This window comes from Jaculus jaculus, chromosome 6, assembly GCF_020740685.1.
Source record: "Jaculus jaculus isolate mJacJac1 chromosome 6, mJacJac1.mat.Y.cur, whole genome shotgun sequence".
Lineage (NCBI taxonomy): Eukaryota > Metazoa > Chordata > Mammalia > Rodentia > Dipodidae > Jaculus > Jaculus jaculus.
This window is the reverse complement of record NC_059107.1, coordinates 157,080,661-157,097,221: the sequence shown is the minus strand read 5'-3', so window position 1 is coordinate 157,097,221 and position 16,561 is coordinate 157,080,661. Positions and strand designations below refer to the sequence as shown.

The window sequence follows — 16,561 nt, the reverse complement described above, 5'->3', positions numbered from 1 at the left end:
CGCTAAGCCATCTCTCCAGCCCAAGCAGCAGCTTTTAGAATGCACCTGTCCCTCACGTTCTCCTCATGCATGCTGCCTGCGGTCTTGGGCAGTCACCCTCTCCCTCCCAGGGATGCCTGTGGTGAGCTGCCCCCGGAATGCCCCCTCAACATCCCGAGATACTCCGCTGGCAGTGGAGGCTCCATGGAAAGTTCTGAAAACCTAACTTCCAGTTTTGGCTCTGATCCGACTCTGAGTAAATGGGCAACACTTTCAACTTCTCAGAGCCTCGATTTCTTCATCTAAAAACTGCAGGCAGGGCCTGGAGAGATGGCTTAGCAGTTAAGGCAATTGCCGGCACAGCCAAAGGACCTAGACTTGATTCCCCAGGACCCAGGTAAATCCAGATGCACCACGTGATGCAAGGGAGTTCACTTGCAGTGGCTAGAGGCCTTCGTGCACCCATTCTCTCTCTCTCTCTTTCCTCTCTCTCTCTCTCAAATAAATAAAAAAAATGCAGATAGGGGTTCCTCCAACCCTAAAGTTACTCTGAGATTAAAGCACTCATTTACGTAGTATACCTTGCAAAGAGTCCATATTTGACACACCATGTCATTATCACTCATGTTCTAGGCTGCTGACAAACATCTCCCTCACCCACCAAAAAGCGACCCTTCTCTTCCACATTTCTGCTCTCCTGCCTGTCTTGAGCTTCCATCCTTCAAAGTGCCCAGCACAGGACCAAGCATGGAGGGACTTCACGGATCCTATTATCAGCTGACCCCATCCTCACAACCTGTTACCTTAGGGTGGGGCCCAACTCAGGCCCCGTTCTCATCATGGATTGGGCTGGCAACGTGAAGCTCACCGTAGGCTGGTTGTAGTGCTCCAGGGACATGGTGACCACGTTGAGGCAGATGATGAAGGTGATGAAGATGTCCAGGTAGTGGCTGGTGCACATGGAGTGGATGACCAGCCGGGCGTGACAATAGGTGGCATAATAGGGCAGCCTCTGGGCCTCTGTGGGGGAGTGTGGAAGTGGAACATGCCGTCGAAGGTTGCAGCGAGGGGAGGACGGGGCACAGGGGTGGGAGAGTCACAGGGGAAGCAAGAGGAAACCATGCCGTGTTCGTCCAGCCCTGCATCATACTGGGGTCCCCTCTTCCCAGCCAGGGCAGCACGAGGGGAAGAATGGCACGAACTGGGCGCCTCTGCGGCTCCGACGACCCAAGAGCCTGAGGCCAACCATCCCCCGGGGAACGGCAGACAGCACTCATGACAACGTGAGGGGCCTCTGCTGTTAGTGGAGCTGGAGGGAAAGACTGCCTTTGCCTCTGCCCAGGTGGGCAGTGGTGCCACCCACTGATGGGCTCAGGCCACTTGAACAACCCGATGCTAGGGAAAGGGGCCACAAGAATTTGATCTTTTATTCCCTTCCAGCAAAAAATAAAATAAAATAAAATAAAATAAAATAAAATAAAATAAAATAAAATAAAATAAAATAAAATAAAATAAAACAAAGCCCCAGGAGGGACGGAGAGATGGCATAGTGGTTAAGGCGCTTGCCTGCAAAGCCTAAGGACTCATGTTCCCACGTTCTAGTCTCCAGACCCCACGTAAGCCAGACACACAAGGTGACGCAAGCACAAGGCCATGCATGCACACAAGGTGGCACTGGCATGTGGAGTTCGAGCGCAGCGGCCGAGGCCCTGTGGCGCCCGGTTCCCTCCCCCTGGCCGGCAGGCACGGCAGCGGGCGGGGGGGGGGGGGGGGGGGGGTCGGACCCTCCGGCATCCACTCACTCCGGCGCTTCTTCTCCAGGCGCCGCAGCCGCTTCTCCTCGCGCCGCCGCGCCTCCTCGGCCTCCTGGTGCTGCCGGCACTTGTGGAAGTTCTCCACCACCACGCCCACGAACATGTTGAGCACGAAGAAGCTGACGATGAGCAGGAAGGAGATGAAGTAGAGCAGCATCCAGGGGTTGTGGTTGGTCACAGGCTGCAGGGGAGCCAGAGGCGGGGCTGAGGAGGCTGGCTGGGCACTACAGGGCCACAGGTGGGCACCTGACCTGGCCAAGCCTCCGTGCAACGAGGGGTGAGGAGGGCCTACCCCCAAGGCAGCTCTATGAGATGCAAACAAGGCAGTGGTGGGAAGGGGCTAGCCCGGGCCTACCATAAATAAGTCGCTCAGCAAAGAGCCCCCTTCCTGGATCCCTGGAGAAAGCATGTCTTCCTCTCATCGGCCTCCCACTCACCTACCCATGTAAGCACCCATCCACCCATCTACCCATCCACCCATCTACCCATCCACCCATCTACCCACAGCACCACCCATCTATCCATCTATGTATTCACTCATCCTTCCATCTGCTTATTCACCTATCTACCTCATCCATCCATCCACTTATCCTTCGATTCATCGGTCCCCCCACCCATCCATCTTCTCCTGCCTCCATCCATCTAACCTCCCACCCATCCATCCACCCACTTTCCAGTCACCCGCCTAACCAATTCACCCATCCCTCCATCCGCCCACTTATTAAAGAAGGTGGGATGCAAAGGGGCTAAGCCCAGCCTGGGAGGTCAAGTCCGTTGCTGAGGGCGGGGACAGAACAGACAAAGTGGAGGAAGACAGTTCCAAGCTTTCTCTTTGTCTCTGACCCTCTTCAGCTCTAGCTCCTGGTCGAACCGGGTGGGTCTCGGGAGGCCAGAGGTCATTCGCCGTCCTGGGATTACTCGCAGCCTCCTGCCTTCTCCAGAGTGGACAAAGTCTTCACCTAAAGGCTCTCTTTTCCCACCCACTCCCTCAGATCCCCACATCTGGACAAACAGCCCTGTTCAGCCCGTGTGTCTCATTTCAAGTCCCTGTCTAGACCTAGAGGGACCCCTACTGCCAAAGGGACCTATAGCCAAGACTCAGGCCTTCTCTCGGGCCCAGCCTCCTCCTGACCACTCTTCAACCAGCCCCCCCTCCCCAATTCCATCCTCACCCAGCAACCCATGGGAGGCGCTCATAAGCAACTTGACCAGCAGCGGTATTATTCTTGCTATAAATCTGTCACTAGTTCCCTCTGCCCTCAGAATACTTTTTTTCTTTTTTTTTTTTTTGGTTTTTTTAGAAGTAGGGTCTCACTCTAGCCCAGGCTGACCTGGAATTCACTGTGTAGTCTCAGGGTGGCCTCGAACTCTCCGCGATCCTCCTACCTCTGCCTCCCAAGTGCTGGGATTAAAGGTGTGCACCACCACGCCTGGCTTTGCCCTCAGAATAAACTGCCCCTTGCCATGGCACACAGTGGTATGACAAACCATCCAGCTTGCCTCCACCTACCCCTCGCCACTCTCTTCTCACTTTGCCTCCCTACTCCCGGCTACCCCTGCTGTTTCTCTGACTGCTGGCTCAGCCTCTCTCCTCCCGCACTTGGTTCTCCCCATGCCAGACTCTGTGCCCCTCCATTCTAGCTAGGGTTCTTGTCCCTGCAGAGCAGGGGGACTTGCAGAAACAAGTAGAACATGATTACTGCTGCCCAAAGGATGGTCCCTATGAAGATTACTCAGGCCAGGACATGAGGGTGGTGGCTGATGGTCACTGGGATTGTGAGTCTCAAAGGCATGAGTTTCACACCTCTGGGCCCCAAAGATGAAAATCCCTCCTCAGCACTCAGGTCTGGCATGGCACCGGTCATACCCACCTGCTGGTCCACAGCAACAGCATCCAGTCCATTGTACATGATGTTCACCCAGCCGTCCTTGGAGGCCAGAACGAAGAGGGACATCAGAGCCTGAGAGACGCAGCGAAGGAAGGGCAGTGGTTAGGGATGTGAGTATCTCAGCCTCTGCTGTTCTGCTTTAGGTCTTTACTGCATTGCAGAGCTTCGTCCTCAGCCGACAAAGCCTCTCAGAGGACCTACTAAGAGCCTGGCCTGCCACGTGCCCTTATAGTTGCTGCTGCAAGGGGAAATCCTGAGCGCTAGTATCAGCACCAAAATGAACTGGCTGTGAGATCTCAGGTAAGAAAGTTCCTGCGTTCTTGTCCCGTCAACCATGATAGGCATTAATAAGTGAGGTGACCAGTAAATGTTTAGAAGGGAGCTCCCTGACAAGTGGGAGAGGCAATGCTACTGCCACCCCAAGAGTCCCCAGCACCTGAAATCAGAACTCAAAGAAAAAGAGAGTTAGGAAGCCTTCAATTTGGCCAGCCAGGCCGAATGAGCCAACGGGTGCAATAGTGGCATGGTTGTTATGGGGGAAACCAATTGCTCTGTAACTGGACTGGAGGCCCGCTCCATGGGAGGGAATACATGCCTGATACTGAAAACCTATGATGGGGGAAGTTATGAGCCCTAGGGGTGTAACATCTACTGGTGTTTTGTTAAATGTATATACTAAGCTCATCAAACTGCCCGGTAAGCATTTTTCTTAATGTTCATACCCAGATATTAATGCTACTCTCACTTTTGATTAGAAAAGCTTCTCTTTAAAAATTTTTTTTGTTCATTTTTATTTATTTATTTGAGAGTGATAGAGAAAGAGGCAGATAGAGAGAGAGAGAAAGAGAATGGGTGCACCAGGGCCTCCAGCCACTGCAAACGAACTCCAGATGTGTGCGCCCCCTTGTGCATCTGGGTAACGTGGGTACTGGGGAATCGAGCCTTGAACCAGGGTCCTTAGGCTTCACAGGAAAATGCTTAACCTCTACGCCATCTCTCCAGCCCTTTTTTCTTTTAAAAATTTTTTTGTTTATTTTTATTTGTTTATTTGAGAGTGATAGAGAAAGAAAGAGGCAGAGAGAGAGAGAGAGAGAGAGAGAGAGAGAGAGAGAGAGGGGGAGAGAATGGGTGAAAAGCTTCTCTTTTCAGATGGCAGTGACCTTGAGATGACTCAGAAGGCACCATGGTACTGGGAAGAAGTGACAGAGGAGTGCTCAGCACTGAAATATCTCTATCACACCTTCCAAGGTTCAGGGTTCATTGCAGAAGAGGTGGCAGAAAGAATGTAAGAGCCAAAGGAAGGGTAGGACTCCTTACAACGTGCTCCTCCAGACACAAAATGGCCTGACTATCCATGACCTCACAGAATCTGACACTACCTACACAAGACCATCATAATAGGAAGAAAAGATGATGACATCAAAACAAAAGAGAGACTGATTGAGAGGAGGAAGGAATATGATGGAGAGTGAAGTTGCAAAGGGGAAAGTGGGGGAAGAGAGAGAATTACCATGGGTTGTTGTCTATAATTAAGAAGTTGCAAATAAAACAAGTTATGTAGAGGTTATAAAGAAAGAAAGAAAACCCGGGTGTGGTGAAGCACACCTTGAATCCCAGCACTGGGGAGGCAGAAGTAGGAGGATCACTGAGAGTTTGAGGCCACCCTGAGACTCCATAGTGAATTCCAGATCAGCCTGAGCTAGAGTGAGACCCCTACCTCAAAAAATAAAAATAAAAAATAAAGAGGCAGGAGCCCTGGGTCATAACCCAGATCTGATCTGAGATGCTACAAAGAAGGTGAATCCCCAGGAGACAGGTAGCCAAACCTCCGACACAAACACAAACGTGGGTGGCAGGCCAGCGCCCACAGAGCCCTTCAGCAGGGTCATGGGCTAATCCTAGCCCAGGTTCACACACAGCAGCTTGGCAAAGCTCTTCTAACCTGAACTTGAGTGTGACCCCCCCCCATGCCATCCTTGTAAAACCAAGTGCACGGGTAATTAGCGGGTTCACAGAGGGTCTCACATCACCAGAAGTCACCTGAGGTCACATGTCTTACTTGAGATGGCCCCTTCCCTGGACATAGGGGATAATGGCCTCCTCAGTGCTCCTGCTGCCCTGAGCTAAGAAGTCAGGCTCTGGTAGGCATCCCAGCTCTGCACTGCACATTCTCCTCCCCCAGACAGGCTACGGCTCCCTCCTTCCCCTTCCAGCGCTGGACAGTGCTCAGAGTCTCATCAGGAGAGGGCCATGCAAGGGAGCCCTCCCTACGAGGGAAGCCCATGAGGTCCCTGCATTCTAAGGAATCCGTCCCCAACTGACGGACGAGGATACTAAAACGCAGAGCAGGTCTGCAGGTTGTCTAAAGGCACACAGCTGTTAAGTGGCCAGTGGAGGAGTCATGGGCTGGGAGCCAAGTGGCAACCCTCCCTGTGGCTCTGGGTTGCTGAAGCCAAATATATCCAAAATACAAGGGGCCAGGGGTACATGTAAAGAGGCAAGCCTGCCACTGGACTTCTTGGGTGACTGAGGTCAGGAGCAGATCACAAAAGCACCCCCCCCCCCGCCCCAGCTTCCCTTGGCATGTTTTTTTCCACTGCTTTTCCCACCACTGAGTTGTTAAACTCTGGAAGAGCACGCGTGGGCTGCGGGAGCAACTGCATCTCATGAAGGACACTTCCCCCTAGCCACTCTCGCTCCATGGCTCTCTGCCCAGGTGTGTGGGTGTGACCCTGTGAGAGCCAGCGTCAGGGTATCCACCACAGGCCACCTAGAAAGGGGACACAGACCTACGCCCTGCTTCCTTCCTGCATGCCCTGAGGCTAGGCACTGTGCCTCCACACACCTGCGGAAGGCTCTTTGGAGGCACCTGCTTGAACATTGGAGCAATGCATGATAGGAAGGGGAACCCACCCCAGGCCAAGAGAGCTGGCTCTCACAGCTCGCCTGCTGGGCTATAACATTCCCCTTTAAAAATATATATACATATGTGTGTGTGTGTGTGTGTGTGTGTATACTTTTATTTTATTTATTCATTAAGGAGAGAGAAGCAGAGAGAGAGAATGGGCACACCAGGGCCTCCAGCCACTGCAAACAAACTCCAGACACACGCGCCACCTTGTGCATCTGGCTAACGTGAGTCCTGGGGAATCGAACCTAGTTCCTTTGGCTTTGCAGGCAAGCGCCTTAACTGCTAAGCCATCTCCCCAGCCCAGCATTCCCTTTTGACAGAGAAGGGAACCTGGGCTCACAGAGGACACTCCTACTGGGTGCACACGTAGGAAGGACTGTCAAAGCCCTGTTACAGCTGGCAGGGAGGGCACAGAGGAGGCCAGAACCCAGGCTCAGTGAAGCATCTGCTGAGGGTCACGTGCTCTGCACACGAAGCCCGCCCCCACCCCCCGCCGTCTCACACTTCCTGTGAGCAGCGCACCACCCTTACCCATTCTGCAGGCTGGGAAGCCGGCTCACAAAGCGGAAGTCACAGAGTCAGTCCTGACAGGGCAGCGCTGACACCAGCTCTGTGACCCCAGGGCCATCAGGACAGAAGAGCTGTCTGCCCCAGGGTAGGTAGGCAGTGCTCACCTGGCCCAGGTTGTCAAAGTTGTACTTGTGATGGACCCAGCGGTAGTTGGCGGCCACACAGTCAGACCGGTTGGTGATGTTGCGGGTGTCCACACCCAGGCAGTGGTAGAACTTGCCCTTGAAGAGCTGTGGAGAAGGAGAGCCCCGGGTGGGGGGCGGGGGGAGGGACACAGTCAGAAGAGGGGCAGCCCCTCCCATGGCCCCACGCTCATGACTGTTCCATCAAGGCCACCTGGGTCCCCTGGTGAGGTAGGATGGGGTGGGCGGGAGTTTGCAGCCCCTGCCCCGGCCTCACCTGCACCCCCAGGATGCCAAAGATGATGAAGAAAGCACAGCAGATGAGAACGATGTTGCCGATGGGTTTCAGGGAGGAGATGAGTGTCTCCACCACCAGCTTCAGGCCAGGGGCCCTGCTGATAACCCTAAGGGTGGACACGGAGGCACAGAGCACAGTGAACCACAGGCAGCAGCGAGGCAGCCCCAACTCTGTCCGCAGTCACCTGAGCTGAGCCCCGGGGGATTGGGCGGGCGGTGAAGATGGATGGAGGAGGGAGGAGAAAGTGGCCAGGCAACCTGGGACAGGCGGTGAGCTGCGGCCCCAGAGGGCACTGGCCAGCTCCGCTCCTCCATCCACCGCCACTGCCCTCCCCACGGGATGCACCACTCGCCTCACCCTGGTCTAGAGCGGGTAACAGTGTGGAGACCGACTCCTGCACCCCTCCTCGGCCCAAGGCTCTCCAGTTCCTCTCGCAGCAACAGGGGTCCTTGGCATGGTGCTATGTGAGGGACCCACTCGGACCCCGGTGATTTCCCTGTGCAGTGCCCGGCCAGGGATTCTCACCGCAGTGGGCGTAAGGTACGCAGGAGACGCAGGACCCGGAGGACCCCCAGGATCTTGGCTCCCCCAGCCGAGGCCACGGATACCACGATGTCAATGATGGACACGAAGACGAGGAAGCCGTCCAGCACGTTCCAGCTGCTCCGCAGATAAGCCTGCTCCCCGAAGTACAGGCCCAGAGAGACCACCTGGGGACCCAACCAGAGTCAAACCCCTGGTTGTTTCAGAGCAAGGGGCGGGACCGGCAGACTCCGCCCAGGGGGCGGGGTGATGTCAGGCCAGGCTCCTGGGTAGGATACATGGGTGGGCTAGGCCAATAGTTTGGAAGGGAGAGGGGAGGGGCTTGGGACAGTTCATGGCGGTGGCAGGCCCTGGAGATGGGGGCCAGATAGACAGGAACAGGGTGGGTTCAAGGCCCAGGGTTCAACCTGGTATGTTTTCCCAGCCTGTCTGAGAAACTCCAATCAAATCCACTGTGCAGGGAAGCATCCCAGAGGGGTTTCTGGCAAGATCTATCTCCTAGAAAGCCAGGATGCTGCTGACCCCTTCTGGGTCCCAGAAGCCCATGACAAGTGGAAGGAGGGGGTGGGGCCCGGGTCCCCATAATGGTGTGAAGTAACCAGGCGTTGCCCAGAACAACCTTCAGTGTCATCTCGCCCACAAAGATGGCCGTGAAGATGTAGTTGGACACGGTGAGGAAGATGCGTTCCTGAAAGAGCGGGGAGGTGGTCATGGCTTCCCCCCACGGCCCAGCTGCCGGGTCCCCTCTGCATCAGCCAGGGGCAGTCACTAGAGGCTGGACCTTCTCAGCTTTAGAGAGCCTTCCCCTCCCACAGGCAAGCAACCTGCCACACCTTTCCCGCAGGCCAGCTGCCTGCCTTGGCCTGTGCTGAGCTCCCCGTGGGCCCTGCATACTGACCCCACAGCTAGCCCTCGTCAGCTGCCTCAGCCTGGCCGCTTGGCCCCACCCGAGGGCCGCCGCCACTCACGGTGCTACCGGCCTCGATCTGAGGCCGCTCCAAGGCAATCGTGATGCAGTTGAGGAAGATGAAGGCCAGGACTACGTAGTCGAAGAGCTTGTGAGCAATGATGGTCTGACACATGACCCGGAACCTAAGTGGAACCCGGGACGTGTGTTTGCCTCCCACTCTGACTGGAAGGAAGGCAGAGGCAACACACACACACACACACACACACACACACAGCAGGATAGCCTACGGATAATGACCCCTCTCTGTTCCTTTATTCATACTGCCAAGTGCCAACTTTATACCTCCTCTGACCACACACAATGTGGTAAGGGCACCCATCTGCCTCCAAGGTCCAACAGACGCCCCCCACACCTTGCAGATCTGTCCTGCCTAGTGCCCAGCCCTAGACTAGTCTAGGCTACTGAAATAGCCAAGAACGGGGGGGGGGGGGCGCATTTGGATCCCCCCACCCGGGTAGACCCACCCACCCTCTTGTGTGTGGGAGCGTGACAGGGGGTGCTCTCATACCCCACAGCCTTCGCCCTGGGCGGCGGCCCACCTGTTCTGCGGAGAGAAGAGGTACACCGACCAATCCTCCCGGACCTCGCACCAGTCAGGCTTGTAGACGTCGATCATCTTGCGCACTCGGAAACACAGAGTCTGGCAAGCGGAGGAGAGGGGGATGGGAGGGTCAGCACTGGGCAGCGTGGCCGATCTCTGCCCACCCAGCAACGGGGGTCGGGGGGGGGGGTCGAGCGCCGATTGACTCTCCCCAACTCGCGGCACGCGGGAGGGGTTTCTTTCCCATGGCTGGGTTCGAATCCGGAATGGGCAGTTCTGACCACGCCCCCTCCTGCCCCATCCACAGCTCCTGCCCCGTCGCGCTCCCCACCCACCCCATCTTTCTCAGTCCGGCTTCCCCTGGGCCTGGGGCCAGTGCCACTCACATAGTCGATCTCCTCCTCGTCCTCCCCACGGTCCCGGCGGTCATCCATCTTGGTGAAGACGTCCTTGGCGATGTTGGGCATCCTGCCATTGCAGTCCTCGTGCCCGGGGACCAGACCCCCAGCCCTCCAAGGGGTCCGGGGATAGGCGCCCATGACCGGCACCAACTCGGCCAAGTCCACCGAGTCCCTGGTGTCCAGGGACAGCGTCCGGCGGTGGTGGCGCTGCCGGTGCGCCAGGTGGGCCCCGTGGTGCGCGTGGTGGGTGCGCAGGGCGTGCAGGGGGGCAGAGCGCGGCGGCCCCTCGTCGCAGGTGCCCTCGCAGGCCCGGACGCCGCCGCCGCCGCCGCCGCCGCGCTCCCCCGACAGCAGGGACTCGTGCTCCGCAGAGGGCGGCTTCTGCTTCAGGCTGCTCCAGCTGGAGCGGCGGCTGGCCCAGGCCCCGCGGCGGCCCCAGGGTCCGCAGTAGGAGCTCCGGGAACTGGACTGTGGGGAGGATGAGGATGAGTCCCACCAACACACACACACTCACTCACACTCACACTCACAGTGGGGCACCTGGGCCTGCCCAGCCAGCGTGTGAGCCCGAGGTTACACCCCCCTCTCCCTTCCTTTGAGGAACAATCCAGTAGGTTTTAGGGGCCTGGAAAGGAAACAGGCTCAGAGAAGGGTGGTAAATTTGTGGCTCACACGGCTCAGAAGTGGCAGAGGCCGGCTTCAAGCTCTAATCTATCTCACCCTAAACTCTTGACCTACAAGTAGCTTCCAAATGAAAACCCAGTTCAGGGGCTGGAGGGATGGCTCAGCAGTTATTCCCCAGGACCCACACAAAGCCAGATGCATACAGTGGTGCATGCATCGGAAGTTCACTTGCAGTGGCATAAGAATCTGGTTCGTGTTTGTGTTCTCTCTCTCTCTCTCTCTCTCTCTCTCTCTCTCATAAATAATAAAAAATAAAACCCTGTTGTCTACCTTGGACCTGTTCATTCATTCCTGCTCCACTGTGCACCCAGAAAGGAGGCCCCAGACATGATTCCCTGCCTGGTTTAGGCTACACAGTGTGGTACCACAGCCTGGGCACCAGAGTCTGTGGCAGGTGCTCCTTCCGAGGTCCCTCAATGTGCCCAGCAGGGGGCAGCCATCAGAGAACCCACAGGACTCACCAGGGAGCGCTGATCGTAGCTCATCCGGCCCAGGGACATGACGCTGCTCTTGCGAGAGTCCAGGGCCACCAGCATGGGGTCCGGCTGCAGTGAGAGGCGGGGGGCAGAGCCCACAGCACCGGTGGGACCCAGATGCCCACCCAGGGGGAGGTTAGGATCCAAGTGCCCATTGGGGGTCATAGAGATTGGAAAGAGCTTGAGATCTGGAGGTGTGAGGCGAAGACAGAATGAGGCATGAAGCGGGGAGAAAGGAACAAGAGCGGAGGAATTCATGAGAGATAAAGAAAGCCTTCCAGGCCGCCTCCTCCCCCACACCCCGCCCTGCCCCCTTTGTGGATTCATGGAAACTTTGCCTCTGTGCTTGGGTCAAATTGGTGCCGCACCCAGCAAGGGCACTTCACTCCCTTGTTCATGAGCACAGGGACAGTCTGCCTGGGCTACCAAGGAGGACACTGGGCTTGGTTAGTGGACGTATGGCCCAAGCTACCTAGTGGTATGAGACCAGACTAGAACCCAGGCCACACCCTAAGGTCCCAAGGCTTTAAACAAGAGACCCCGAGGCTCCACTATGGAAAGGGGAGCAGGGAGGTATCCAAGAGGAATCACTTTCTGAAACTGAGTGTCCCTTTCACTTATGACCAAAAACAAAGAGAAGGGCTGGAGAGATGGCTTAGCGGTTAAGCGCTTGCCTGTGAAGCCTAAGGCTTCTGATTCACGGCTCAATTCCCCAGGACCCAGATTGGCCAGATGCACATGGGGCACAGGCGTCTAGAGTTCGTTTGCAGTGGCTGGAGGCCCTGGTGTGCCCATTCTCTCTCTCTCTCTCTCTCTCTCTCTCTCTCTCTCTCTCTCTCTCTCCCTCCCTCCCTCCCTTCCTCCCTTCCTCTTTCTCTCTCTGTCTGTTGCTCTTAAACAAATAAAAATAAGCAAAAAAAAAAAAAAAAAAAGAGAGAGAAGGTTCAGAGCCTGGGCTCATGGAGGGAAGCTAGCCATTGTGACTTGTGTCCACCTGGCAGTCTAGGGAAGGTTCCAGGCCTCCAAGGACGGGGGGGGGGGGGGGAGGGACTTTTACCTCCGCTATTGTCCAGGCCCTCTGGGAGCTTGTCAAACTCCTCCATGTTGGATGAGCTCTGGTCCTCGTCTGAGTAGGAGCGATTGGCGTCACCCTGCGGGATCAGCTCATGTTGGAGCACAGGTCAGCTCAGCCCCCCTTCCCTCATTCCACTCAAATTTTTCAGTGAGTTTTTCCACTCCCATTTTACAGATGGGGAAACCAGGGCTCAGAACAGGAACACAAGAAGCCAATGAAGACTTAAGCCACAAACCCCACTTGCCTGACTGCAAGTACCCGCACAGCCTCAGAGAATGGAAGAAGCAAGGCATGGAAACCCAGATCTTGGGAGCTTTAGAAGCTGAGAGGCCAGTTCAGCCTCAGGTGATGCAGATCCCACGTGCAGTCTGCCACGCATGTGGCCCCTGTGGCGGGAAGCTCTCCATCTCCCTGGCAATCCTCCTTTGAGTGCATGCTGCCTGCTAGAAGTCTGAGCTACACTCCTCCCCTACCCAGCCCCACTCTACCCTGGCCAATGGACCACCCTCCTCCCAGGGTCCCAGTCACCTCTGCCTGGAAGCCCTCCACCAGGATAGCCACCAGCAGGTTGAAGAGCACGTAGTTGCCGAAGGTCATCAGAGCCACAAAGTAGAGGGAGGCCCAGGGAGAGGTGGAGGCCATGCCGTTGTAGAGGACGACGTTCCAGTCCTCCTGAGTGAGGATCTGTTGAAGGGGACTCAAGTCGGCCCTGAGATCTCTCTCGTCAAGCCCAGGCTAGCCTGTCAACATCAGCGCCTCCAACACCTGATGCCCATGGGCTACCCCTGATGTCCAAGGACACACACACACTGCCACTCACCTGGAACACCGTGACGATGGCCCACAGCAGGGAGTCAAAGTTTTTCCTGTCAGGAACTGTGTCTCCAGTGTCCGTTCGGAGGCTGAACTTGCAGCCGAAGATGTGCATCCCGAGGATGCTGGGGGAGGGGTGCGGGTGGCTCAAGGGACTCAGCATGCCAAGATCTCAGCCTGTCACTCCCAAGACCACCCTCTACCTGCGCAAGGGGCAGCCTCGGGTCCATGTTACCCAGTGGAACCCTGAGGCTCAGAGGAAGGACCTGCCCCAGAGCCATCAGAGTTAAATAAATGATGGTGCCCGGATTGCCATCCAGACCCTTGTGGCCGTGCCCGTAGAATGCTCCACTGGACACAACTGCCCCAGGCTCCCACCCGCAGAGGGCCCCAAGGGTGTGGTCCCAGGAGTATGGGGCTTACCTGAAGATGAAGATGAAGAGCATGAGCAGCATGCAGAAGGTGGCCACGTTGTCCATGGTCTTCATGAGCACCACGAGCTGGCGCCGCAGCGCGGGCATGAAGCGCACCAGCTTGAGCACCCGCAGCAGTCGGAAGGTGCGCAGCACAGACAGGCCGCCATCCGCCTGGCCCACGATCTCCCAGATGCTGTGGCCGGCGGGGTTGGGAAGGGCAACAGGCAGAAGGGGTCAGTGGGAGGCCAGGGGAACAGGAAAGCAGACAAAGAAGACAGGGAAGGGAGGATGGAGAGACAGAGAGCTGGCATCATCGCCCATGCATCCACCTACCAAGTTATCCATCCATCCGCAATCACCCTAAACCCATCCATCCACACACACCCATTCACAATCCATCTACACACTCACTATCGTCCCATGGATCCATGCCGAACCTATTCATGCCCCACCCACCCCTCCATCCACACACCTACCCATCCACCCACCATCCATCCATCCACACATCTACACATCCACCCACCATCCATCCACACATCTACTCATTCACCCACCATCCATCCATCCACACATCTACACATCCACCCACCATCCATCCATCCACACATCTACTCACCCACCCACCATCCATCCACACATCTACTCACCCACCATCCATCCATCCACACATCTACTCATCCACCCACCATCCATCCACACATCTACTCATCCATCCACCATCCATCCACACGCCTACTCATCCATCCACCATCCATCCATCCACACATCTACTCACCCACCATCCATCCATCCACACATCTACTCACCCACCATCCATCCATCCACACATCTACTCATCCACCCACAATCCATCCATCCACACACCTACCCATCCAACCACCATCCATCCATCCACACACCTACCCATCCACCCACCATCCATCCATCCACACATCTACTCATCCACCCACCATCCATCCACACATCTACTCATCCATCCACCATCCATCCACACGCCTACTCATCCATCCACCATCCATCCATCCACACATCTACTCACCCACCATCCATCCATCCACACATCTACTCACCCACCATCCATCCATCCACACACCTACTCATCCACCCACAATCCATCCATCCACACACCTACCCATCCACCCACCATCCATCCATCCACACACCTACCCATCCACCCACCATCCATCCATCCACACACCTACTCATCCACCCACCATCCATCCATCCACACATCTACTCATCCACCTACCATCCATCCATCCACACATCTACTCATCCACCCACCATCCATCCACACATCTACTCATCCACCCACCATCCATCCATCCACACACCTACTCATCCACCCACCATCCATCCATCCACACATCTACTCATCCACCTACCATCCATCCATCCACACATCTACTCATCCACCCACCATCCATCCACCCACACATCTACTCATCCACCCACCATCCATCCATCTACACATCTACTCATCCACCCACCATCCATCCATCCACACATCTACTCATCCACCCACCATCCATCCACCCACACATCTACCCATCCACCCATCATCCATCCATCCACACACCTACTCATCCACCCACCATCCATCCATCCACACGTCTACTCATCCACCCACCATCCATCCACCCACACATCTACTCATCCACCCACCATCCATCCATCCACACACCTACTCACCCACCCAACATCCATCCATCCACACGTCTACTCATCCACCCACCATCCATCCATCCACACACCTACTCACCCACCCAACATCCATCCATCCACACATCTACTCATCCACCTACCATCCATCCATCCACACATCTACTCATCCACCCACCATCCATCCATCCACACATCTACTCACCCACCATCCATCCATCCACACACCTACTCATCCACCCACAATCCATCCATCCACACACCTACCCATCCACCCACCATCCATCCATCCACACACCTACCCATCCACCCACCATCCATCCATCCACACACCTACTCATCCACCCACCATCCATCCATCCACACATCTACTCATCCACCTACCATCCATCCATCCACACATCTACTCATCCACCCACCATCCATCCACACATCTACTCATCCACCCACCATCCATCCATCCACACACCTACTCATCCACCCACCATCCATCCATCCACACATCTACTCATCCACCTACCATCCATCCATCCACACATCTACTCATCCACCCACCATCCATCCACCCACACATCTACTCATCCACCCACCATCCATCCATCTACACATCTACTCATCCACCCACCATCCATCCATCCACACATCTACTCATCCACCCACCATCCATCCACCCACACATCTACCCATCCACCCACCATCCATCCATCCACACACCTACTCATCCACCCACCATCCATCCATCCACACGTCTACTCATCCACCCACCATCCATCCACCCACACATCTACTCATCCACCCACCATCCATCCATCCACACACCTACTCACCCACCCAACATCCATCCATCCACACGTCTACTCATCCACCCACCATCCATCCATCCACACACCTACTCACCCACCCAACATCCATCCATCCACACATCTACTCATCCACCTACCATCCATCCATCCACACATCTACTCATCCACCCACCATCCATCCATCTACACATCTACTCATCCACCTACCATCCATCCATCCACACATCTACTCATCCACCTACCATCCATCCATCCACACATCTACTCATCCACCCACCATCCATCCATCCACACATCTACACATCCACCCACCATCCATCCATCCACACATCTACTCACCCACCCACCATCCATCCATCCACACATCTACTCATCCACCCACATATCTACCCATCCACCCATCATCCATCCATCCACACATCTACTCATCCACCCACATATCTACCCATCCACCCACCATCCATCCACACATCTACTCATCCACCTACCATCCATCCATCCACACATCTACACATCCACCCACCATCCATCCATCCACACATCTACTCATCCACCCACCATCCATCCACCCACACATTTACTCACCCACCCACC

General features: G+C 55.8%; 1 protein-coding gene across 1 annotated transcript in view; it reads right to left on the bottom strand.

Annotated features, from left to right (window-relative positions):
* Cacna1i (calcium voltage-gated channel subunit alpha1 I) overlaps window positions 1-16,561 on the bottom strand; it is a 132,641-nt gene that overhangs the window by 17,027 nt on the left and 99,053 nt on the right. The window contains exons 12-26 of the mRNA XM_045152580.1: window positions 13,510-13,695; window positions 13,094-13,211; window positions 12,802-12,957; window positions 12,256-12,349; window positions 11,184-11,386; window positions 10,024-10,506; window positions 9,636-9,736; window positions 9,095-9,218; window positions 8,746-8,814; window positions 8,109-8,293; window positions 7,563-7,689; window positions 7,268-7,393; window positions 3,665-3,754; window positions 1,782-1,974; window positions 848-999 (exon numbers count right to left, since the gene is read on the bottom strand). Of these exons, the coding sequence (XP_045008515.1) occupies window positions 848-999; window positions 1,782-1,974; window positions 3,665-3,754; window positions 7,268-7,393; window positions 7,563-7,689; window positions 8,109-8,293; window positions 8,746-8,814; window positions 9,095-9,218; window positions 9,636-9,736; window positions 10,024-10,506; window positions 11,184-11,386; window positions 12,256-12,349; window positions 12,802-12,957; window positions 13,094-13,211; window positions 13,510-13,695 (2,407 nt within the window). The remainder of the gene's footprint in view (window positions 1-847; window positions 1,000-1,781; window positions 1,975-3,664; window positions 3,755-7,267; window positions 7,394-7,562; window positions 7,690-8,108; window positions 8,294-8,745; window positions 8,815-9,094; window positions 9,219-9,635; window positions 9,737-10,023; window positions 10,507-11,183; window positions 11,387-12,255; window positions 12,350-12,801; window positions 12,958-13,093; window positions 13,212-13,509; window positions 13,696-16,561) is intronic.